At 44.3% G+C, this 26,588-nt stretch overlaps 1 protein-coding gene across 1 annotated transcript in view; it reads left to right on the forward strand.

Annotated features, from left to right (window-relative positions):
- Window positions 1-26,588, forward strand: part of mgat3b (beta-1,4-mannosyl-glycoprotein 4-beta-N-acetylglucosaminyltransferase b) — a 75,401-nt gene that overhangs the window by 45,597 nt on the left and 3,216 nt on the right. The window contains exons 2-6 of the mRNA XM_071389627.1: window positions 18,117-18,195; window positions 18,777-18,952; window positions 19,211-19,373; window positions 22,820-23,529; window positions 23,876-24,185. Of these exons, the coding sequence (XP_071245728.1) occupies window positions 18,118-18,195; window positions 18,777-18,952; window positions 19,211-19,373; window positions 22,820-23,529; window positions 23,876-24,185 (1,437 nt within the window). The 5' untranslated portion in view covers window position 18,117. The remainder of the gene's footprint in view (window positions 1-18,116; window positions 18,196-18,776; window positions 18,953-19,210; window positions 19,374-22,819; window positions 23,530-23,875; window positions 24,186-26,588) is intronic.

Here is a 26,588-nt window from a genome sequence, read left to right on the forward strand (position 1 = left end):
AGTTCATATGCCTCTATAACCTGTTAGTTCATATGCCTCTATAACCTGTTAGTTCATATGCCTCTATAACCTGTTAGTTCATATGCCTCTATAACCTGTTAGTTCATATGCCTCTATAACCTGTTAGTTCATATGCCTCTATAACCTGTTAGTTCATATGCCTCTATAACCTGTTAGTTCATATGCCTCTATAACCTGTTAGTTCATATGCCTCTATAACCTGTTAGTTCATATGCCTCTATAACCTGTTAGTTCATATGCCTCTATAACCTGTTAGTTCATACGCCTCTATAACCTGTTAGTTCATACGCCTCTATAACCTGTTAGTTCATACGCCTCTATAACCTGTTAGTTCATATGCCTCTATAACCTGTTAGTTCATATGCCTCTATAACCTGTTAGTTCATATGCCTCTATAACCTGTTAGTTCATATGCCTCTATAACCTGTTAGTTCATATGCCTCTATAACCTGTTAGTTCATATGCCTCTATAACCTGTTAGTTCATATGCCTCTATAACCTGTTAGTTCATATGCCTCTATAACCTGTTAGTTCATATGCCTCTATAACCTGTTAGTTCATATGCCTCTATAACCTGTTAGTTCATATGCCTCTATAACCTGTTAGTTCATACGCCTCTATAACCTGTTAGTTCATATGCCTCTATAACCTGTTAGTTCATATGCCTCTATAACCTGTTAGTTCATATGCCTCTATAACCTGTTAGTTCATATGCCTCTATAACCTGTTAGTTCATATGCCTCTATAACCTGTTAGTTCATATGCCTCTATAACCTGTTAGTTCATATGCCTCTATAACCTGTTAGTTCATATGCCTCTATAACCTGTTAGTTCATATGCCTCTATAACCTGTTAGTTCATACGCCTCTATAACCTGTTAGTTCATACGCCTCTATAACCTGTTAGTTCATATGCCTCTATAACCTGTTAGTTCATATGCCTCTATAACCTGTTAGTTCATATGCCTCTATAACCTGTTAGTTCATATGCCTCTATAACCTGTTAGTTCATATGCCTCTATAACCTGTTAGTTCATATGCCTCTATAACCTGTTAGTTCATATGCCTCTATAACCTGTTAGTTCATATGCCTCTATAACCTGTTAGTTCATATGCCTCTATAACCTGTTAGTTCATATGCCTCTATAACCTGTTAGTTCATATGCCTCTATAACCTGTTAGTTCATATGCCTCTATAACCTGTTAGTTCATACGCCTCTATAACCTGTTAGTTCATATGCCTCTATAACCTGTTAGTTCATATGCCTCTATAACCTGTTAGTTCATATGCCTCTATAACCTGTTAGTTCATATGCCTCTATAACCTGTTAGTTCATATGCCTCTATAACCTGTTAGTTCATATGCCTCTATAACCTGTTAGTTCATATGCCTCTATAACCTGTTAGTTCATATGCCTCTATAACCTGTTAGTTCATATGCCTCTATAACCTGTTAGTTCATATGCCTCTATAACCTGTTAGTTCATATGCCTCTATAACCTGTTAGTTCATATGCCTCTATAACCTGTTAGTTCATATGCCTCTATAACCTGTTAGTTCATATGCCTCTATAACCTGTTAGTTCATATGCCTCTATAACCTGTTAGTTCATATGCCTCTATAACCTGTTAGTTCATATGCCTCTATAACCTGTTAGTTCATATGCCTCTATAACCTGTTAGTTCATATGCCTTTTCACCGTGATATATAGTCCTAAAGGATGAGACAATAAGAAGACACGGTGGCAGAATAAATTCAACCACACCTTTGTTTCATCACAAAACCGGAGAACAACATCTGTCCGTTGAAGTCCACCAAGCATTTTGCATGGAACAAACAGTAACATGACCTACAGCATGGTCAAGTAAGGTAATGTTTCCGACATTTTCAGACCACTAAACAACTATTGATTTAGAACCACAGAGTTACCGCATTTCACAAAGAGAACAGGAGCTGCCTCCACTATTCCAGCACCATTTCAACTTTCCTTCATCAACATCATTTCAACGTTTCATCATCATCACATCACCTCTGCTTAGTCTAATACAGTGACAACTAAAAGATACCAAAAACGATTTAGTCCAATAAACGTCAGCTACACTGAACAAAAACATAAACACAACATGTAAAGTGTTGGTTCCATATTTCATGAGCTGAAATAAAAGATCCCAGAAATGTTTATACACACTAAAAGCTTATTTCTCTCAAATGTTGTGCACACATGTTTTTACATCCCTGTTAGTGAGCATTTCTCCTTTGCCAAGATAATCCATTCACCTGACAGGTGTGGCATATCAAGACATTAAACAGCATGATCATTACACAGGTGCACCTTGTGCTGTGGACAAAAAAGGCCACTCTAAAATGTGCAGTTTTGTCACACAACACAATGCCACAGATGTCTCAAGTTTTGAGGGAGCGTGCAATTGACATGCTGACTGCAGGAATGTCCACCAGAGCTGTTGCCGGAGAATTTAATGTTCTGAAACAAAGCTGAAAATGTCCCAGTTCTTCCATGGCCTGCATACTCACCAGACATGTCATCCATTGAACATGTTGGGATGTTCAATGGATGTCTGGATTGATGTGTATGACAAGCTATGGACAATGAACACAAATGCATTTTATCGATGGCAATTTGAATGAACAGAGATACCGGGACGAGATCCTGAGGCCCATTGTCGTGCCATTCATCTGCAGCCATAACCACATTTTTCGGCATGATAACGCACGGCCCCATGTTGCAAGGATCTGTACACAATTCCTGGAATCTGAAAATGTCTCAGTGGCCTCCCTGGCCTGCATAATCACCAGACATGTCACACGTCAGCATTTTTGGGATGCCTTGAATCGACAGCATGTTCCACTTCCCGCCAATATCCAGCAATTTCACACAGCCATTTTTTATTTAAAAATAACTAGGAAGAGAGAATAAAAGGGAATGAGAGAGTGTGAGGAAGAGAAGAAGGAGAGGGAGAGAGAATCAAATCAAATGTTATTTGTCACATGTGCCGAATACAACAGGTGTGGTAGACCTTACAGTGAAATGCTTACTTACAAGCCCTTAACCAACAATGCTTTAAGAAGTTAAGAAAAAAATAAAAATAAGTGTTAAGTAAAAAATAGATAAGTCAAAATATTTGAATAGAAAATAAAAGTAACAAATAATTCAACAGTAGCAGTAAAATAACAAGCAATGCTATATACAGGGGGTACCGGTACAGAGTCAGTGTGCGGGGGCACTGGTTAGTCGAGGTAATTGAGGTAATATGTACTTGTAGGTAGAGTTAAAGTGACTACGCGTAGATTATAAACAGAGAGTAGCAGCAGCGTAAAAGAGGGGTCTGGGTAGCCCTTTGATTAGCTGTTTAGGAGACTTATGGCTTGGGGGTAGAAGCTGTTCAGGAGACTTATGGCTTGGGGGTAGAAGCTGTTCAGGAGACTTATGGCTTGGGGGTAGAAGCTGTTCAGGAGACTTATGGCTTGGGGGTAGAAGCTGTTCAGGAGACTTATGGCTTGGGGGTAGAAGCTGTTTAGGAGACTTATGGCTTGGGGGTAGAAGCTGTTCAGGAGACTTATGGCTTGGGGGTAGAAGCTGTTTAGGAGACTTATGGCTTGGGGGTAGAAGCTGTTCAGGAGACTTATGGCTTGGGGGTAGAAGCTGTTCAGGAGACTTATGGCTTGGGGGTAGAAGCTGTTTAGAAGACTTATGGCTTGGGGGTAGAAGCTGTTCAGGAGACTTATGGCTTGGGGGTAGAAGCTGTTCAGGAGACGTATGGCTTGGGGGTAGAAGCTGTTCAGGAGACTTATGGCTTGGGGGTAGAAGCTGTTCAGGAGACTTATGGCTTGGGGGTAGAAGCTGTTCAGGAGACGTATGGCTTGGGGGTAGAAGCTGTTCAGGAGACTGATGGCTTGGGGGTAGAAGCTGTTCAGGAGACTTATGGCTTGGGGGTAGAAGCTGTTCAGGAGACTTATGGCTTGGGGGTAGAAGCTGTTCAGGAGACGTATGGCTTGGGGGTAGAAGCTGTTCAGGAGACTGATGGCTTGGGGGTAGAAGCTGTTTAGAAGCCCTCTTTTACACACTACCCTCTGTAATGCCTTGTGGTCGGAGGCCTCATACAGCACTCTAAAAGCCATTCATTGCTCAGCAGGTGGAGAGAAATATTGAGAGAGAGAGAGGGAGGTGTAGAGCGTTAGATAAAAAATATATAATAGGCAAGTCAGTTAAGAACAAATTCTTATTTACAATGACGGCATACCCCGGGCCAATTGTGTGCCGCCCTATGGGACTCCCAATCACAGCCGGATGTGATTCAGCCTGGATTTGAACCAGGGACTGTAGTGACACCTCCTGCACTGAGATGCAGTGCCTTAGACTGTTGCGCCACTCGGGAGGGAGGAAAGGAACTAGACAGCATTAGTGTTTGTCTGGAATATAATGACACACCTCTGGACAGATGATAATAAGATTGTTTACCGTCAAAGCACGACACACACACACTGTGCCACCTCACCTGTCTTTGTCTCCAAACCCAGTCATTATCCCTACCGCTAATATTTAACCCCAGGCTAGCATGACTCAGCTAAAAAAACACACAACACCCCAATGCAGAGTGCTAATACGCTAATGGGCTAAAGTCAGCAAGATATGCAGTAAAGCAGCCAGACAGTTATAATGATTCCTTCTCCTCCTTTTCAGCTGTAATGAGAAGGCAATTGAGAGGATTGAATGAAGAAAGGGAGGATGAAAGGAGGGCTGGATGGCTAGTGTTGAAGGAGGAGAAGAAGAAAGTGATAATGCGTGGGAAACTGTGAATCCATTTACTATTAAAGATGATATGACGATGTCTTAGTCATCCAGTAAGTTGTTCTAGGGACCAAGACACTGTGGAGGGTTATGGGAAAATGGATTGTCCGGCATTCCCATCCCTATGGCAATGATGATGTCAGATAGAACTGGAGACAGAGATACCAGGAGAGAGAGAGAAGAAAGGAGAGGGGGAGAGAGGGAAGGAAGGAGAGGGGGAGGATGGAGAGAGGGAGGGAGTTATGGAGAGGGAGGGAGGGAGGGAGGGAGGGAGGGAGGGAGGGAGGGAGGGAGGGAGGGAGGGAGGGAGGGAGGGAGGGAGGGAGGGAGGGAGGGAGGGAGGGAGGGGGATGAGTGGAGGGAGGTAAGGAGTGGGAAGGGATGGAGTGGAGAGGGAGGTAAGGAGGGAGGGGGAGAGGATGACAAGAGAGGGATGGAGGAAGGGAGGAGAGGGAGAGGATGGAGTGAGAGATAAAAAATGGAAGGGTGTAATAGAGGAGAGAGAAGGAAGAGTGACACTACTGTGTTCATCAGTCTAGGGAGAGAGGGAGAGAGAGAGAGAGGGGGAGGGAAAGAGAGGGAATGATAGAAAAGAGAGGGAGGGGTTGAGGCCTTACTGACTGGTACAGTTACATTATGGATGAGAGTAGAGGAGTGTGTGCATTCCACTGACTTTCCCACACACACACTCTCCCCAATCGCAACCTACGCCCCAACACACACGCCATTGCACTAAAACCCCTTTTCCATCCATACAAACACGCACTCTCATCTAACCCAAACCTCTCTCTCTCTTAGCACCCGGCCTTCTCCTGAGATCTGTCTCACCTGCCCACTGAACCACACACACACACACACACACACACACACACACACACACACACACACACACACACACACACACACACACACACACACACTGAGCACCACTGAACCATACACACACACTGAGTACCATTGAACCATACCCACACACTGAGTACCACTGAACCATACACACACACTGAGTACCACTGAACCATACACACACACTGAGTACCACTGAACCATACACACACACTGAGTACCACTGAACCATACACACACACTGAGTACCACTGAACCATACACACACACTGAGTACCACTGAACCATACACACACACTGAGTACCACTGAACCATACACACACACTGAGTACCACTGAACCATACACACACACTGAGTACCACTGAACCATACACACACACTGAGTACCACTGAACCATACACACACACTGAGTACCATTGAACACACACTGAGTACCACTGAACCATACACACACACTGAGTACCACTGAACCATACACACACACTGAGTACCACTGAACCATACACACACACTGAGTACCACTGAACCATACCCACACACTGAGTACCACTAAACCATACACACACACTGAGCACCACTGAACCATACACACACACTGAGTACCATTGAACACACACTGAGTACCACTGAACCATACACACACTGAGTACCACTGAACCATACACACACACTGAGCACCATTGAACACACACTGAGCACCACTGAACCATACCCACACACTGAGTACCACTGAACCATACACACACACAACAACCAGGAAGTCCACTATGAAGTGATTCCGTGCATGTATTTGAGTGTGTCAGTGTGTTCTTAGGGAAAGGGGGGATACCTAGTCAGTTGTACAACTGAATGCCTTCAACTGAAATGTGTCTTCCACATTCAACCCAACCCCTCTGAATCAGTCAGTTAGATATCAGCTTTCTTATAGAAACCCAGAGAAACACTCTTGTTGAGTAATGCTCTATGGATGAGTTACTATAGAGCTAGCTTAGCAGTGGCTAATGGAAGACTAGTTGGGGGATGTTCTAATGATGAGTCACTGTAGAGCTAGCTTAGCGGTGGCTAATGTCAGTCTCTTGCTGGGTGATGTTCTCTGGATGAGTCACTGTAGAGCTAGCTTAGCAGTGGCTAATGTCAGTCTCTTGCTGGGTGATGTTCTCTGGATGAGTCACTGTAGAGCTAGCTTAGCGGTGGCTAATGTCAGTCTCTTGCTGGGTGATGTTCTCTGGATGAGTCACTGTAGAGCTAGCTTAGCGGTGGCTAATGGAAGACTCTTGCTGGGTGATGTCCTATGGATGAGTCACTGTAGAGCTAGCTTAGCGGTGGCTAATGGAAGACTCTTGTTGGGTGATGTCCTATGGATGATTCACTGTAGAGCTAGCTTAGCAGTGGCTAATGGAAGACTCTTGTTGGGTGATGTCCTATGGATGAGTCACTGTAGAGCTAGCTTAGCGATGGCTAATGGAAGACTCTTGTTGGGTGATGTCCTATGGATGAGTCACTGTAGAGCTAGCTTAGCGGTGGCTAATGGAAGACTCTTGTTGGGTGATGTCCTATGGATGAGTCACTGTAGAGCTAGCTTAGCGGTGGCTAATGGAAGACTCTTGCTGGGTGATGTCCTATGGATGAGTCACTGTAGAGCTAGCTTAGCGGTGGCTAATGGAAGACTCTTGCTGGGTGATGTCCTATGGATGAGTCATTGTAGAGCTAGCTTAGTGGTGGCTAATGGAAGACTCTTGCTGGGTGATGTCCTATGGATGAGTCATTGTAGAGCTAGCTTAGCGGTGGCTAATAGAAGAACAACACCGATGAAACGGGGCAAGGCATGGTCAGGGATGTACTGAGAGGACAGAGAGGAAAGAGGGAGGGGAGCAGAGAGAGAGAGAGAGAGAGAGAGAGAGAGAAGGACATAAAGGGAGAGCGGGTGAGAGAGCAAGAGAGCCTTACTGTCTTTCCCACGCTGTAGCCAACTCTTCTATATCTATGTTCCAGTTTTCTAATGTGAATAAGGGGCCCTGTGGGGAAAGGGTTGGGCACCCCTGCCATAGAGTGCTGGTCAATAGTAGTGCACAGTATATGGAATCGGGTGGCATTTGGGCCACAACCTTACTTGTTTCCATTGGTCTCTGTAAAGCCTGTGACTCAGAAACAGGAACAGAGGAAGTTATTGAAACAGGTCAGTCAGACGGACACTGTGGGGTCAGCAATGGAAATCTGTGGGTGTTCTGGGCAGAACAGGGCCTGCCTGATCTGCAGTTTAAATGAGGTGACAGAGGCTGGGCTGCATCTCAATCGTCTAAAGAGGCTCCCTTGTCCCTTCCTTGTTTCCTTTCCTTCATCTGCAGGAGAGGATGCTTCTTCAGACTATTGAAACCACCTATAAATGACATGCTATCCTATAATGTGTGTGTTGTGTGTGCGTGTGTTTGTGCGTGCATGCGTGTGTTAGCGTGCTTACATGTGTGTTAGCATGTGTGTGTGTTATCCCTTTCATACTTAAACGTTTTTCCAGCACCTTGATCATACCTCCAACTTTTTGCAGACTTTTCTAAACTCTGAAAATATGTTTCTGGCATCAAAACCTAAACTTTTATTTCCACCAAACAACCTAGAAGCCTCATCACTTCAGTAAAGTTCTGCCTACGGCTTAGTATGAAACGTAGCCCTGAGGCGGCATCAGCACCACTATGCTCTTAAACTCTTGACAGTTGCTAGGCAACGCCCATTAACCGTCCTCCTTGCAGTTCTAAACTTTGCAAGGCATGTCACTTCACCAATCTCTTGGCATAGCCCACCGCTAAGCAGTGCACTGTTTTCTTAACAACAACTGGATGCTAGGCATGGACATGAGTACCCCTGACATCAAAACTCCATCTTTAACCAGGGATAAAAACATTTTGAAATACTGTAAAACTATTTGGTCTAAATTTTGTCTTGAAGACATCGTTAGTTTGCTTTGACTCTAGTGTTCCATTTGTACATGTGCATTCGCAGGACACAACAAAAAAGAAACCAGGCCAAGCATCACAAAGTCTTTAAACAGTGCATTAGGAAAGTATTCAGACCCCTTGACTTTTTCCACATTTTGTTACGTTACAGCCTTATTCTAAAATGGACTGAAAAATAATATCCCCTCATCAATCTACACACAATACCCCGTAATGACAAAGCAAAAACTGTTTTGTTGAAATATTAGCTAATTTATGATACTTGAAATTGAGCTCAGGTGCATCCTGTTTCCATTGATCACCCTTGAGATGTTTCTACAACTTGATTGGAGTCCACCCGTGGTAAATGTAATTGATTGGACATGATTTGGAAAGGCACAGACCTGTCTGTATAATGTCCCACAGTTGACAGTGCATGTCAGAGCAAAAACCAAGCCATGAGGTAAGGGGAATTGTCCGTAGAGCTCAGAGACAGGATTGTGTCGAGGCACAGATCTGGGGAAGGGTAGCAAACAATTTCTGCAGCATTAAAGGTTCCCAAGAACACAGTGGCCTGCATCATTCTTTAATGGAAGAAGTTTGGACTCTTCCTAGAGCTGGCTGCCGGCCAAACTAAGCAACCGGGGAAGAAGGGCCTTGGTCAGGGAGGCGAGTCTCATAGCAGAGGGTCTGAATACTTATTCAGAATAAGGCTGTAACGTACCAAAATGTGGAATTAGAGAAGGGCTCTGAATACTTTCAGAAAGTACTGTAGATAAATGCCCACATATTTTTTTACAGTGCTGCCTTTGTTAAAAACCAAGCTTTCTTTTTTTTCATTCGAGTACTGGGGAAAAAATCATGCAAGTACTCTCATGCGTGTACTCAAACAGTCAAAAAAAGGTCAAATGCCCTACTGGATGGATCCATAAAGAATCACTGTGGGAATGAATATCACGGGATGAGGAAGTGATTGGAACAAAGTAGGCTAATGCAGTTGAAGTCACGTATCAAATTGTTGCTTACTGAAACTCCCAAAGTTATCCAACTGTTGTAATACAGTACATTTGAAGCAACATCAACATGTGGTCAACTAGATGATCATTTCAGCACCGTTTTGATTGGGACAGCGCCATTGAGTGGGGACTCGTCTTGATAAATGAATAAATGTTAGATTTCCGTTTGGATATTGCTTCGGCTACAATTAGGTCGGGGAAAATGTTAGCTGAGTTGAGTGCATACTGCCGTGATCAGTTAGTTTACTAGAACACGTTGCCAGGTTATGTAGTTTAACAAGGGGTATGTTGTGCTCTTCGCTACCAGCCGTTTAGTAGCCCAGGCCTGCTTCCCAACCAAAAGCATGTGACTTCACTGACTTGTCTGATAATCAACCAATGTGATTTTGTTTCACTGAGTCTCAGTCTCTATACTGTAGGCTAGGCCTATTTGGTGATTTGGTTTCTGTCTGGGCCAATAAGTGGAGGTGGTATAGCTCATCTATCACTGATCAGAGACATTTAGCGTGCAATAATGTAGCCTAACATCAATGTGAAAGACTGGTGGAGAGCATGCCAAGACGCATGAAAGCTGTGATTGAAAATCAGGGTTATTCCACCAAATATTGATTTCTGAACTCTTCCTAAGTTAAAACATTAGTATTGTGTTTTAAAAATGAGAATAAATGTATTTTCTTTGCGTTATTCAAGGTCTGACAACACTGCATATTTTTTGTTATTTTGACCAGTTGTCATTTTCTGCAAATAAATGCTCTAAATGACAATATTTCTATTTGGATTTTTGGAGAAATGTCGTCAGTAGTTTATAGAATAAAACAAAAATGTAAATTTTACCCAAACACATTGACTGTGATCGGGTAGGTGTGTCTTGTCTGTTTAAGGAACATAAAGGCTGCACAGACCCCTAAGATAGGCCTGATTAAACTCAAAATAGGCTATTCTATTCTTTTGGAAATACATTTTATTAGTCTTATAATGTTTATTAGGACCTGCCGAAACAAATTAATAAAGGATTTCGTTTTGATGGTGTATATTTTCAATGGATTTATAAAAATAGACGCCCACCCACATCTGCACACCAGTACTACCACTCGTCACCCGCATGCCGGTATGGAAGGTATAAAAGGTATAAAAGGTGTATTTAGGCAAGAATCTGGTCAAAATGGGCCTGTTTGTAAGGGGGTCATATAAACATTGGCCACATTTTTTGGGGGCTGCAAAGTACCGTAAATCCTATGTGAAAGCAGCATAAGTGTGTGAGTGTGTGCATGCGTGGTGTGGTGTGTGTGTGTGTGTGTGTATAGTCATGGGATTGATTTGATAGGCCAACCAATTAAGACAATTTGACTCCTCCATCCATCCATTTTTGTATTCGTTTCCCCGTCCCAATGTCCTTGACATATTCCTCCTCTAGGGAGAAAGACCAGCTGGGGCACAGTGGCCACGTGGTACATTACCAGACCCTAATGTGATGAGAAACTGTGGAGCTGTGGAGCCGCAAAGACAATAGGAGCCATATCTATTGCTGATGCTGTGTCGGCACAAAATGGCCGCCTAGTTGGCCCTTTGGGTCATTGACATCTATTTGATACACTGGGACTGGGGACATCTGCATGGTCGTTGATATTGGAGAACAGAGGAACACACACACTTAGGACAGGAGTCCGAACAGTTCAGGCTTTGTGTTTATTGCTTAGTAAGCAGCCGTTGTCCCCTTGGGGTTCTGGTTATGACCAAGTCGACAGAATGTCTCGTCTGTATACAGGCCCACATCCTGTGTGTGTGTCCGTTTGCATGAGTGTCCAATGTGTGTGCATGCGTTGTGTGTGAGGTCTCCCAGGACAGTGCTAAGTTGGCTTGTTGACTGTGGATAATATTGTCTCAAACTCAATTCCCCTCCCTGTCTGTGTTCTATTGCCCCCACCCCCTCTGTTGCTATGACAACCAACAATGAGCTTTTCTGTTGATTTCTGCACTGCCCTCCTCAGCAATAATGGTGGCTGGTGTCTGTGCCACCGAGTGTGTGCGTGTGTGTTGCCAGCTAATCTGAGAGAGTGATCAGGGTGCCACCACATAGCAGGCTGTAGCAGTGCCCCACTGGTTGTTTACCAGTCCGCAGGCCTCCAAGAGATTCCAAACCAAATGTTTGGGTTTCCTTCGTGTACGGCCCGTAGAGCATTGCAAATATCTTAAGGCTGCATTCCAATGGGTATTTTTCTCACCCTAGGGATGCTGTGTGGGACTGTGTGTGTGTGTGTGTGTGTGTGTGTGTGTGTGTGTGTGTGTGTGTGTGTGTGTGTGTGTGTGTGTGTGTGTGTGTGTGTGTGTGTGTGTGTGTGTGTGTGTGTGTGTGTGTGTGTGTGTGTGTGTGTGTGTGTGGGTGTGTGTGTGTGGGTGTGTGTGTGTTCACTGTAATCTCTGAAGAAGGTGTTTTTAGATGAACAAACCAACTGCTGGAAAGAACATCCTTCCCCTCTACCTCATTTGATATCCGCTATTCGACAAATAATGACACTGTCAATATCTACTACTCTGTGTACAGAACCTCTGCCCAGTTTGATTGGCTGGCTGTCCTTGTTGCCATGGTGATGGCCACTGGGATACCAGTGGGTCATAGGTTCATTTGGTTCACATTCAGAAGAGGCAGTCTGTTCTCTGTCTGTTTATCAGTCCTCTATCTGTTCTCAACGAGTGTTGTGTGTGTCTGCAGCATTTCCTCTTCTCTGTAGGGAGTGTGATCTGTATACCTTTGGTAGCTGGCACCACAATCATGGATATACAGATTTATTGGGTCACGTTCAGAGAACACAATCTGTTTCCTATCTGTTCTCTACTGTATGTCAGTTTGTATCATTTACCCTCTAGTTTAGGGACGTGCAGCTTCCATCTTTACTACCTGGTACCGTAGTTATACTGTACTGTATATCGTATTGAGTTATCGGGTCACGTTCAGAGAAGGCAATCTGTTCTCCATCGGTTCTCTATGAGTCTGCAACATGTCCTCTCTAACAGCAACATTCCCTCTCTAACAGCAACATTTCCTCTCTAACAGCAACATTTCCTCTAACTGCAACATTTCCTCTCTAACAGCAACATTTCCTCTCTAACTGCAACATTTCCTCTCTAAAGGCAACATGTCCTCTCTAACAGCAACATTTCCTCTCTAACTGCAACATTTCCTCTCTAAAGGCAACATTTCCTCTCTAACTGCAACATTTCCTCTCTAACTACAACATTTCCTTTCTAACTGCAACATTTCCTCTCTAACTACAACATTTCCTCTCTAACAGCAACATTTCCTCTCTAACTGCAACATTTCCTCTCTAAAGGCAACATTTCCTCTCTAACTGCAACATTTCCTCTCTAAAGGCAACATTTCCTCTCTAACTGCAACATTTCCTCTCTAACAGCAACATTTCCTCTCTAACTACAACATTTCCTCTCTAACTGCAACATTTCCTCTCTAACAGCAACATTTCCTCTCTAACAGCAACATTTCCTTTCTAACTGCAACATTTCCTCTAACTGCAACATTTCCTCTCTAACTGCAACATTTCCTTTCTAACTGCAACATTTCCTCTCTAACTGCAACATTTCCTCTCTAACAGCAACATTTCCTCTCTAACTGCAACATTTCCTCTCTAACTGCAACATTTCCTCTCTAACTGCAACTTTTCCTCTCTAACTACAACATTTCCTCTCTAACTACAACATTGCCTCTCTAACAGCAACATTTCCTCTCTAACTGCAACATTTCCTCTCTAACTGCAACATTTCCTCTCTAACTACAACATTTCCTCTCTAACAGCAACATTTCCTCTCTAACAGCAACATTTCCTCTCTAACTGCAACATTTCCTCTCTAACAGCAACATTTCCTCTCTAACTGCAACATTTCCTCTCTAACAGCAACATTTCCTCTCTAACAGCAACATTTCCTCTCTAACTGCAACATTTCCTCTCTAACAGCAACATTTCCTCTCTAACAGCAACATTTCCTCTCTAACAGCAACATTTCCTCTCTAACTGCAACATTTCCTCTCTAACAGCAACATTTCCTCTCTAACTGCAACATTTCCTCTCTAACAGCAACATTTCCTCTCTAACTACAACATTTCCTCTCTAACAGCAACATTTCCTCTCTAACTACAACATTTCCTCTATAACTGCAACATTTCCTCTCTAACTGCAACATTTCCTCTCTAACTGCAACATTTCCTCTCTAACTGCAACATTTCCTGCCCTCTGATGTGGCCTTTGGTACCTGGCACCAGGCTGTAGATACAGTAGACAGTATAAAGTGGTACACGTTCAGAAAAGCCTTCTGTTTTCTATTGGTTCTATACCTGTCAGTTGAAAAGCCTGTTTTCTATTGGTTCTATAGCTGTCAGTTGAAAAGCCTGTTTTCTATTGGTTTGTATGTCTGTCAGTTGAAAAGCCTGTTTTCTATTGGTTTGTATGTCTGTCAGTTGAAAACGCCTGTTTTCTATAGGTTCTATATCTGTCAGTTGAAAAGCCTGTTTTCTATTGGTTCTATACCTGTCAGTTGAAAAGCCTGTTTTCTATTGGTTTGTATGTCTGTCAGTTGAAAAGCCTGTTTTCTATTGGTTCTGTATCTGTCAGTTGAAAAGCCTGTTTTCTATTGGTTCTAAACCTGTCAGTTGAAAAGCCTGTTTTCTATTGGTTCTGTATCTGTCAGTTTCCAACGTTTCCTGTCTTGACTATTAAAGAAGTGCATCATTGGTACCTGGCACCATAGTACATAGATGTTACAGTTATTGGTTCACGTTCAGAGAAGCCAATCTGTTTCTGATCTGTTGTCAACATTTCTTCTTGACTGTAGAAATGTGCACCTGGCTGACTGGCACCATAATCTATACCCCTCACACTCAACTGTGGACCTGGAAGCCAGTTCCACTGCATGTTTTCATTGTTCCCCTCTAATCAGGTAGTGATTTAGACCTGGGACACCAGGTGTCTGCAATTGATGATCAGGTGTGTGCAAACCGACAGGCTCTGGACCTCATAGTAAGAGTTGAGCAACCTGATCTATACTGTACTGTTGGTTCCTGTTAGAAAAGACCGCCTGTTCTCTAGTTGAGACGGTAACGTTTCCAACTGGTTGTTGGGATTCCCCTCTACAGTAGAGATGGAAGAACAGCATCCGGCACCATAGCCATGGTCCTTTGTGTTACAGGCCCACCTGAACGGTTTTTCTTCGCAACTATTTTCATCGTTTTGTGTTGTTGTAAAACGCTGAGCATTGACAGAGTGGGTTTGTGTGTAGTGTTCAGAGCAAGACAAGGTTTTCATCATGGGAGTATTATTGACCTAGCACCTTCTGTTATAGAAGAAGGAGAGAGAGACATCCATTCCTTCACGCTCTCTTTTAGACATCCCGTTTCACTTGTCGTTTCATGCTGTCTTCTAGCCTACAGAGAGAGAGATGTAAGGAGAGAGAGAGTTAGCGAGAGAGATATACAGTTGAGAGAGAGAGAGAGGTTGTCATCGTTGAGCTAACACCTTTATTATACAGTAGAAGAAGGAGGAATGAGAAAGAGAGAGAGAAAAAGACATTCATACATCCTAGCTTCTCTTGTCATTCTTCCTCCCTCTCTTATGAGCATCTCTTGCTTTTCACTCTTTCTTTCATGCCATCTTGCCTATACTGTGTGTGGACAGGAAATATGTAATGTAATGGAGATGGGGAGAGAGGGAAAGGGAGACGAAGGAGAGTGGGAGCAAAAAAGAGAAGGAGAGAAAATGAAGGAGAATTGGAGATGAGAGATAATAAGGTAGACAGAGAGGAAATGACTGGAGGGGGAAACCTAGCCCTGCTCTCCTTCTCTCTTCTCCTTCCTCGCTCGCTCCCTGCTTCCATTCTGTCTAGCAACGTACCGAGTCACCCCTCCTCTACTCCCTCAGTACCTTGCACCACACAGATTCAACCACCCCTCCTCTCCTCCCTCAGTACCTTGCACCACACAGATTCAACCACCCCTCCTCTCCTCCCTCAGTACCTTGCACCACACAGATTCAACCACCCCTCCTCTACTCCCTCAGTACCTTGCACCACACAGATTCAACCACCCCTCCTCTCCTCCCTCACTACCTTGCACCACACAGATTCAACCACCCCTCCTCTCCTCCCTCACTACCTTGCACGACACAGATTCAACCACCCCTCCTCTCCTCCCTCAGTACCTTGCACCACACAGATTCAACCACCCCTCCTCTCCTCCCTCAGTACCTTGCACCACACAGATTCAACCACCCCTCCTCTCCTCCCTCAGTACCTTGCACCACACAGATTCAACCACCCCTCCTCTACTCCCTCAGTACCTTGCACCACACAGATTCAACCACCCCTCCTCTCCTCCCTCAGTACCTTGCACCACACAGATTCAACCACCCCTCCTCTCCTCCCTCACTACCTTGCACCACACAGATTCAACCACCCCTCCTCTCCTCCCTCAGTACCTTGCACCACACAGATTCAACCACCCCTCCTCTCCTCCCTCAGTACCTTGCACCACACAGATTCAACCATCTCTCCTCCCTCCCTCCCTCTCTCCCTCCCTCATTCCACTCTCTCTAGCACTGCAACCTTTCAATACTACACCTCCATCTCTCCCTTCTCCCCACCTCCCTCTCTCCCTCGTGCCCTCTCTCCCTCCCTACCTCACACCCTAGCACCACACTGATTCAATACCACCCTTGCTCCCTTCATCTCTCCCTCCTCCCTCACACCATCTCTCCCTCCCTACCTCGCTCCCTTGCACCGCACCAATTCCCCCCTCCTCTCTCCCTCCCTTCCTCTCTCTCTCAGTTGTTGCTTGTAGTCCTGCCAAGTGTAGCATTAGCCTTGTGGAATGGAACCGTGTGTGTGTGTGTGTGTGTGTGTGTGTGTGTGTGTGTGTGTGTGTGTGTGTGTGTGTGTGTGTGTGTGTGTGTGTGTGTGTGTGTGTGTGTGTGTGTGTGTGTGTGTGTGTGTGTGTGTGTGTGTGTGTGTGTGACCTCAGAGATAGCCTGTATAGATTTCTGGCCCATAGGCACAGATCTAGTATCAGCTTTCCCTCCCCCATATCCTATCCTCAACCCTTAGGGAGAACACTAAACTGTCCTCAAGTCAGCGTATAAAGGGTCAGCAGCATATATCTCCCTGGTCTAAGCAGGAATGCAAAACGCTGACATTTCTCAGAGAGGTTTACTGAATTTTTTATTTTTTGGGCATTCTTTCCCTCCCTCCCTCTGGCTGATCCCTTGTTCATACTTTTCCTCCCTCCACTGGACCACATCTCTCCATCCCTCCTCCTCTCCCAATCTCCTTTTCCTCCGCCTGATTTTCCCCTCTCATTCTCATCTCGACTCCCTCTCTCTCCTCTGTTCTGTTCATAGTTTGATAAAGCAGTGGAATCCCTGAGGTAGTCCTGTACAGGCTTCTAGGCTACTTTAGATTCATACTAGGTATTGTGTGTTACAACTGCCAGATTGCCTCTCTCTCTTACACTCCCTCGCTCTCTCTCTTTCTCTCTGTCTCTCTCTCTTTCTCTCTGTCTCTCTCTCTTTCTTTCTCTCTCTCTTCTCCCTCTCCCACCCTACTCTTTCAATCTATCTCTCTGTCTCTCTCTCTCCCTCGGTCTCTCTCTTTCTCTCTCTCTCTCTCTCTCTTCTCCCTCTCCCACCCTCCTCGTTCTTTCTCTCTCCCATTCTACCTCTCTCTTTTCTTCCCCCTTTCTTTCATTGTGTGTGGTTAAAGTGGCCTGCGAGAGATGTATTAAAACAAAATATTAAGATGGATTAAATGTACGAATAGATGTTGCATCGTCAGCACTGACTGCCCTGAATATGAACTGAATATGAACTGAACTGTTTTAAGAGAAAGTCCTATTTTTTCGGAGGATATGAAAGTCAATGTACTTTCTGAAGTTGTTAGAAAGGGACGACATTTATATTCTGGGATGTTTTTTTCTGTATGTTTTTTAGGAATTTTAATGAGTTGATCAAGGTTTTGGCCACATATTTTATATTAACCAATCAAGGATTAAATTGGATTAGATGAAATGTACAGTTCACTGATTGGTTGATGATGTCATTGCTTTAGACTCAGGAAGATTATGGTCATCAAAGAAAGAGCTCTTTCTCATGTGATGTTTACTGTAGAAATCCTCCAGGGGAAAGAGGGATGAGTGAATAATGAAAGGAATTTAAAAAAATGGGTCTCTTTTTCTTTCTCTCTCCTCCCCACTCACCCTCTTCTCTCTTGCTACCTCCCCACATTCTCTCTCTCTCTCTCCTTTCTCCCCCTTTCTCCTATTCCATCTCTTTCACCTTTGACTCTCTCTCTCCCCCTTCCCCTCCTCTCTCTCCCCCCTCCTCTCCCCTTCTCTACAAGAAAAGAAAGCAACATGCTTGCCATGCACAGGTCATGTTGATATTTTAATGGCCTGTGTGTCTTCTCCCATTGGACAATTCTCTCTCTCCCTCTCTTCCTATAGGATGAAAATGCGACGTCACAGAGTGTTCTTGCTGTGCACAGTGGGCCTGTGTGTCATCTCCTTCCTCCACTATTACAAGGTAAAATATATTGTTATATGTATAGCCTACAGATGTAGGATCTTAATTTGATCACTCTTTTGCTGCGGGGAATTTTTCCTGTCCCGCAGGAAATGCAGATAAGCACTGGACACCTGCTCTGACAGTATTCCACTCTTCATGTAGCCTCATTTTGACTAGCTAATAGCCTAACCACCGATCAAGCAACATTTTGGACTAAACTTTTAAATTCTGTTGCTTCGGGATTATGTTTGCTGTGACAATACAGGTCAAATTAAGATCTTTATATTGTATATATTCAATGTATTTTAAACGAAATTGTATGTGAGGTGCCAATGTACCGACAGTCTTGCCCGAGCTGTCTATTGTTGCTCATGTAATAACAAGGATGACAATGGAAGTAAGTCGTCTGACGTTGTGTTTTCTCAATCATTTTACTGTGTCTATAGTTGTATAAATAGTTGAGGCTATTCTGTATGTTTTTTAAAATATTTGTCAAATAAAATGTATTCATTAATTCACAATGCCAAAATGTAAGTTCCTGGGGGGGAAATAAAGCTATAATTGTATTGTTGTTGATAAAGTCATTCTATTTGTTCCAGGCCCTGCACTACGTATCCCTGCTCAAGGAGCTGTCGGCCCCGTACCCCAACATCAAGTCCTTCATCATGGTGACAGGCTTCTTCTGGAGGGAGGGGGGGGCCACACCGTTAACGTCGGCTGCCTCGTCGTCTGACTTCGCCGCCTCGCAGGAGGATGGACCCCCGCCCGCCCTCAGGTGTGTGTGGGTCGGAGGGATGGGGTGTGCGTGTGTGTGTGTGTGTGTGTGTGTGTGTGTGTGTGTGTGTGTGTGTGTGTGTGTGTGTGTGTGTGTGTGTGTGTGTGTGTGTGTGTGTGTGTGTGTGTGTGTGTGTGTGTGTGTGTTTGTATGACAGACATGGGAACTGCTGATGAAGTAGGGCTTTGTAAAACTTTTGATTGATTGATGACAACATGACCTTTCTGACCAACATGACATTTCTGTTTGTTCCTACAGGCCCTCGGACACCAAGCCCCGGATCGTAGGGGCTATAGGCCCTGGGGGTGGAGGAGGAAGAGGAGGTGGGGTGGAGATGAGGCTGAGAGAGGAACCTGCTGCGCCCCAACCATGGGGTCAACCAGAGGAGGAACCCAGACACAGGGACACGGATCCCAACGAGGTGAGACAGTTTGGTTGAACGGTCGGTTATTTTACATCTTCACTGTGACTTTGCAGGATTGACAGTTTGGCTAATCTCTACACTGTGTTGACTATACTGCCATGAGTATGAGCTACAAACTGTTGATCTTAGAAGCTGTTCTCGAGTCAGTGATCATGCCTGGTCATGGAAGTGCTAGGGAGCCTGGGATATCTCCTGCCAGATGTGCTGACTACTCACTGCTGGGATGTGTTTGAGGTTCTGAAACGAGGGTGTTGGCTAAATGTTAGCTGTGTATTAGAAACGCTCCTCAAGGCAATGATCAGGCCTGGGCCTGTATCCACAAAGCGTCTTAGAGTAGTAGTGATGATATTGGATCAGGTCCCCACCTGTCCATATAATTATATTCATTATGATATAAAAGGCTAAACTGATCCTAGATCAGCACTCCTACACTGAGACGCTTTATGAATACAGGCCCTGGGCATAAAAGTGCTTCGGAACCTGTGATAAGAAAGAGTGTCTTTAGAAACGGTTCTCAAGGCCATTATCATCGGTAGTCTACCTCCAGTCAATACACCATTATCATTGGTAGTCTACCTCCAGTCAATACACCATTATCATCAGTCTACCTCCAGTCAGTACACCATTATCATAATAGTCTACCTCCAGTCAGTACACCATTATCATAATAGTCTACCTCCAGTCAATACACCATTATCATCAGTCTACCTCCAGTCAACACACCATTATCATCAGTAGTCTACCTCCAGTCAATACACCATTATCATCAGTAGTCTACCTCCAGTCAATACACCATTATCATCAGTCTACCTCCAGTCAATACATCATTATCATCAGTAGTCTACCTCCAGTCAATACACCATTATCATCAGTCTACCTCCAGTCAGTACACCATTATCATCAGTAGTCTACCTCCAGTCAGTACACCATTATCATCAGTAGTCTACCTCCAGTCAATACACCATTATCATCAGTAGTCTACCTCCAGTCAATACATCATTATCATCAGTAGTCTATCTCCAGTCAATACACTATCATCAACAGTAGTCTACATCCAGTCAAATTAACTATATTAATAGTTGTCTAACTTCAGTCAATACATCATTATCATCATACATCATTATAACCAGTAGTCTACCTTCAGTCAATACACTATAATCAACAGTAGTCTACCTTCAGTCAATACACCGTTATCATCATACATCATTATCATCAGTAGTCTATCTCCAGTCAATACACTATAATCAACAGTATTCTACCTCCAGTCAACACACCATTATCTTCAGTAGTCTACATCGGTCAATACACCATTATCATCAGTCTACCTCCAGTCAACACACCATTATCTTCAGTAGTCTACCTCCAGTCAATACACCATTATCATCAGTCTACCTCCAGTCAACACACCATTATCTTCAGTAGTCTACCTCCAGTCAATACACCATTGTCATCAGTCTACCTCCAGTCAACACACCATTATCTTCAGTAGTCTACCTCCAGTCAATACACCATTATCATCAGTCTACCTCCAGTCAATACACCATTATCATCAGTCTACCTCCAGTCAACACACCATTATCTTCAGTAGTCTACCTCCAGTCAGTACACCATTATCATCAGTCTACCTCCAGTCAACACACCATTATCTTCAGTAGTCTACCTCCAGTCAATACACCATTATCATCAGTCTACCTCCAGTCAACACACCATTATCTTCAGTAGTCTACCTCCAGTCAATACACCATTATCATCAGTCTACCTCCAGTCAACACACCATTATCTTCAGTAGTCTACCTCCAGTCAATACACCATTATCATCAGTCTACCTCCAGTCAACACACCATTATCTTCAGTAGTCTACCTCCAGTCAAAACACTATTATCATCATACATCATTATCATCAGTAGTCTACCTCCAGTCAATACACCATTATCATTGGTAGTCTACCTCCAGTCAATACACCATTATCATCAGTAGTCTACCTCCAGTCCAAACATTAAGGCTCTTCCTTTTAAATGTCAGGAGCAAAGTTTAATGGCATCTGAGTCATTGCATGTAAACAAAGTTGCAGTTAACACTAAGGGCTCTATTTAATCCGTATTGCGGAAGTACAGCTCAGCGTTTAACACTATAGTGCTCACAAAGCTCATCGCCAAGCTAAGGACTCTGGGACTAAACACCTCCCTCTGCAACTGGATCCTAGACTTCATGACGGGCCGCCCCCAGGGGTGGGTGCTTAGTCCCCTCCTGTACTCCTTGTTCACCCACGACTGCGTGGCCAAGCACGACTCCAACACCATCATTAAGTTTGCTGACGACACAAAGATGGTAGGCCCTGATCACTGACAACGATGAGACAGCCTATAGGGAGGAGGTCAGAGACCTGGCAGTGTGGTGCCAGGACAACAACCTCTCCCTCAACGTGACCAAGACAAAGGAGATGATCGTGGACTACAGGAATAAGAGGGCTGAACACGCCCCCATTCACATCGACAGGGCTGTAGTGGAGTGGGTCGAGAGTTTCAAGTTCCTTAGTGTCCACATCACCAACAAACTATCATGGTACAAACACACCGAGAAAGTCTACAGTTGCACCATCGAGAGCATTCAGACAGGTTGCATCGCCGCCTGGTTTGGCAACTGCTCGGCATCCGACCATAAGGCGCTACAGAGGGTAGTGCATATGGCTCAGTACATCACTGGGGCCAAGCTTCCTGCCATCCAGGACCTATATACTAGGCGGTGTCAGAGGAAGACCCCAAAAATTGTCAGACTCCAGCCACCCCTGTCATAGACTGTTCTATCTGCTACCGTACGGCAAGCGGTACCGGAGTGTCAAGTCTAGGTCCAAAAGGCTTCTTAAAAAGCATCTACCCCCAACCATAAGACTGCTGAACAATTAATCAAATGGCCACCCGGACTATTTACATTGACACCCCCCCCTTTTTGTTTTTACACTGCTGGTACTCTCTGTTTATTATCTATACATATTCACTTTACCCCTACCTACATGTACAAATTACCTCAACTAACCTGTACCCCCGCACATTGACTCAGTACCGGTACCCCCTGTAAATAGCCTCGTTTTTGTTAATTTATTGTGTAACGTTTTTATTTATTTAGTAAATAATTTTCTTAAAACTGCATTGTTGGTTAAGGGCGTATTCCGTGCTTGTGACAAGTGACATTTGATTTGATTAAGTTCAGCATGATTTCCCTGTTGACGGAACGCCTATCCCTAAGAATTAAAGGCAATGTTCCCGCAATAGAGCAGACTGTATTCATGGTAAATGCTGCATATGCCGGCTCAATCGGAAATAACATTTCTATCTGTAACCCTTCAGCGATGCAGAATGTAAAGAGCCCTAATAAAGTTTCTCTAGATTGATCTGTGAGGACAAGTAAATTGCTAAACAGTCTCCTCTTTGTCTTGTCTTCCTCAGGAGCGTGAAGGTGAGGACCTCCACTTCAAGCCCTGGTACCCCAGCCACCCAGCCCACCCTGTCAGACCTTACGCCCCAGAGGAAAAGGCCTCGGCTGGGATCGATGACCAGGTGGTGCCCTCCAAGGCTCCATCCCCGGACCCCTTAGAAACCCTGGGCGACATCCACACCCGCACCCACCAGCTCCAGGACGACCCCACCTCCTACTTCGTCCGCACTAAAGCCGGAGCCCTCTGCTTCCGCCAGGGGACGGAGGTCGCCACCCCCAGGGATGACGCGGCACGACCCGGGTGGCCTACTGTGACTGGTACTGGGGTAGGATCTCGAGCAGGCTCCCCTGGGCAACGTAAGCCCCTGGCGGTCCTGAACCAATCCCACCAACAACCACTCCACCCGTCGTCCTCCGGCACCTCCATGCCTCCCAAGGCCAAATCAAGAGGACGAGGAGGCAAACGTCTGGTAAAATGTGTGTGTCGGCCGGGGTGGCACGGGCCCTACTGTGGGGTACCTACCATGGTCTACCACTCTAACCTGCCCACTAAGGAGAGACTGACGCCCAGAGAGAGACCCAGGAGGGTGATCAATGCCATCAACGTGAACCATGAGTTTGATCTTCTCCACGTGAGGTTCCACGAGTTGACCCAGGCTGTGGATCTGTTCCTGGTGTGTGAGTCTAACTTCACCGCCTACGGAGAGAGACGACCACTACGGTGAGTGGACATAGCTATATATGCGTCTGTCTGTCTGTCTTGCTGGCTTTGTGTCTGTTTGCCTCCAACTTCTCCTCCGACGGAGAGAGACGACCACTTCGACGAGTGGACAGGATGATGAGATGGCTGGCTGTCTGTTTGTCCATCTGGCTGTCTGTCTGTCCATCTGGCTGGCTTGCCTTCTGTCTGTCTTCTCTTCGTCTCTCTCTCCTGACAGACTTGTTTAAGCGTATCTGTTGACACACTGTCTGTATCTGTCCCTCCCTCCAGGTTCCTGCGTCTCCTCCTGACAGACTTGTTTAAGCGTATCTGTTGACACACTGTCTGTATCTGTCCCTCCCTCCAGGTTCCTGCGTCTCCTCCTGAACGGAACCTACGACTACGTGCGCCACAAAATCCTCTACGTTTTCCTGGACCACTTCCCCGACGGCGGGCGCCAGGACGGCTGGATTGCTGATGACTACCTCCGTACCTACCTGACCCGCGACGGCATGGCCAGGGTGACCGGATCACGCCCCGACGACGTCTTCGTCATCAACGATGCCGACGAGATCCCCGCCCGCGAGGGACTTCTTTTCCTCAAGCTGTTCGACGGGTGGACGGAACCGTTCGCCATCCACATGAGGAAGTCGCTCTACGGGTTCTTCTGGAAGCAGGTAGCCTAGAGGGTTAGAGGTTACAGGGGCGGGCTTGTTAACAGAAGGTTGCTGGTTCGAATCCCAAACCAGGCGCGAAAAAAATCTATCCTGTTTAAACTTGATGGACAATCAAGTTTTTTAATCTTATCTTTTCGAACAGGATTTGAGCCGACTACTAGAGGGTTGTTAGTGACAGATCCTAGAAAGATAAGATCTCTATTGGATTCCACTCAAACGATATACAGTGCCTGTTAACTTTTACTTGGTACTCATCCCGGATCCGGGAGCACCCCCCACAGTAAAAAAGCTGACTAGCATAGCCTAGCATAGCGTCACAAGTAAATACTAGCATCTAAATATCATTAAATCACAAGTCCAAGACACCAGATGAAAGATACACTTCTTGTGAATCCAGCCATCATTTCTGATTTTTAAAATGTTTTACAGGGAAGACACAATATGTAAATCTATTAGCTAACCACGTTAGCAAAAGACACCACTTTTTTTTACTCCACCAGTTTTTTACTCCATCAGTAGCTATCACTAATTCGACTAAATAAAGATATATATAGCCACTAACCAAGAAACAACTTCATAAGATGACAGTCTGATAACATATTTATGGTATAGCATATGTTTTTTTAGAAAAATGTGCATATTTCAGGTATAAATCACAGTTCTACATTGCAGCTGCAATCTGAAATAGCGTTGGAAGCAGCCGGAATAATTACAGAGACCGGCGTCAATTACCAAAATACTCATCCTAAAACATTTCTGAAAAATACACAGCATACAGCAATTGAAAGACACAGATCTTGTGAATCCAGACAATATTTCAGATTTTCTTAGTGTTTTACAGCGAAAACACAATATATCGTTATATTAGCATACCACATGAGCTAACATCACCCCAGCATTGAATCAAGGCAAAAGGGGCGATAACGTTATCGCCACCAAAATATATTAATTTTTTCACTAACCTTCTCAGAATTCTTCAGATGACAGTCCTGTAACATCATATTACACAATGCATATAGAGTTTGTTCGAAAATGTGCATATTTAGCATCACAAATCGTGGTTATGCAATGTAATCTGTCAAAACATGGCATGCATTCTGGCCGGCGCCATCTTGGAAAGGCACCTAAGTTTACGATTATTTATCGATTAGATTGACTAAAAAAATACAGGTTGGACAGCTAATGAAAGATGCATTGGTTATTAATGCAACCGCTGATTTAGATTTTTAAAATTTACGTTACTAGACATACATTGTGAGTTACAGCCAGACTAGTGCCTCAAAAAATGGCCGACAACTGCGTTTACATTTTTCCACATAAATACGGAATAAAATCATAAATAGCTCTTACTTTTGGACGAGCTTCCATCAGTATCTTGGGCAATGTGTCCTTTGTCCAAAAGAATCGTTGCTTTGTTGTAAAACGACCTCTTCAACTTCGGAACTAGCAGCTAACGATAGCTACACGGCACACACATGTCCAAATCCTCAAACGCAATACTAAGGAAATTCCGTAAAATAGCAATATACTCGCATAAACTGATATAAATCGGTTTCAAATAACTTCGTTATGATGTTTCTAACACCTATATCGAATTAAATCACAGACGGATATATCTTTGGTCAATAACGAGAGCTTTTGAGTATGCCATTCTGATGTCCTCTCTTGCGCCTTGGCGAGCGTCGAAAAGAAGGGACATCTCACTCCATTGCCTTTTATAAACTCGGAGAAACACGTAGAGACACCATTCCACTTCTCATTGGTTACTGACATCCAGGGGAAGGCGGGTGCAGTTCATTTCGATCCATAGGGCACACACAGAGTTTTAAACTGATCCGAGATCAGAGACTATTTTTCAGACCTTCGCATGTCCTGTCATGATTTTCGCTGTAGAAAGAGTTCTGGTTCACCCACAGACATAATTCAAACGGTTTTAGAAACTAGAGATTGTTTTCTATCCAATAGTAATAATAATATGCATATTGTACGAGCAAGAATTGAGTACGAGGCAGTTTAATTTGGAAATGTAAAAAAAAAAAATAGTGCTAACAGCTCCCCCTATTGAGAAAAGGTTTTAAGTGCTATGGTTGGCTGTTAGGATCACTTAACCCCCTAAAACTGCTTACTGGTGTGTGTATGTATCGGAGGGGTTGTGTGTACCGTGCATTCGGAAAGTATTCAGACCCCTTCACTTTTTCCACGTTACAGACTTATTCTAAAATGTTCCTTATCAATCTACACACAATACCACATAATGACAAAGCAAAAACTGTTTTTATTTTTTATTTGAGCAAATCTATCAAATAAAATAAACTGAAATGTGACATTTACATAAGTATTCATACCTTTAACCAGTACTTTGCTGAAGCACCTTTGGCAGCGATTACAGCCTCGAGTCTTCTT

The sequence above is a fragment of the Salvelinus alpinus genome, chromosome 2, assembly GCF_045679555.1.
Source record: "Salvelinus alpinus chromosome 2, SLU_Salpinus.1, whole genome shotgun sequence".
In the NCBI taxonomy this organism is placed as follows: Eukaryota; Metazoa; Chordata; class Actinopteri; order Salmoniformes; family Salmonidae; genus Salvelinus; species Salvelinus alpinus.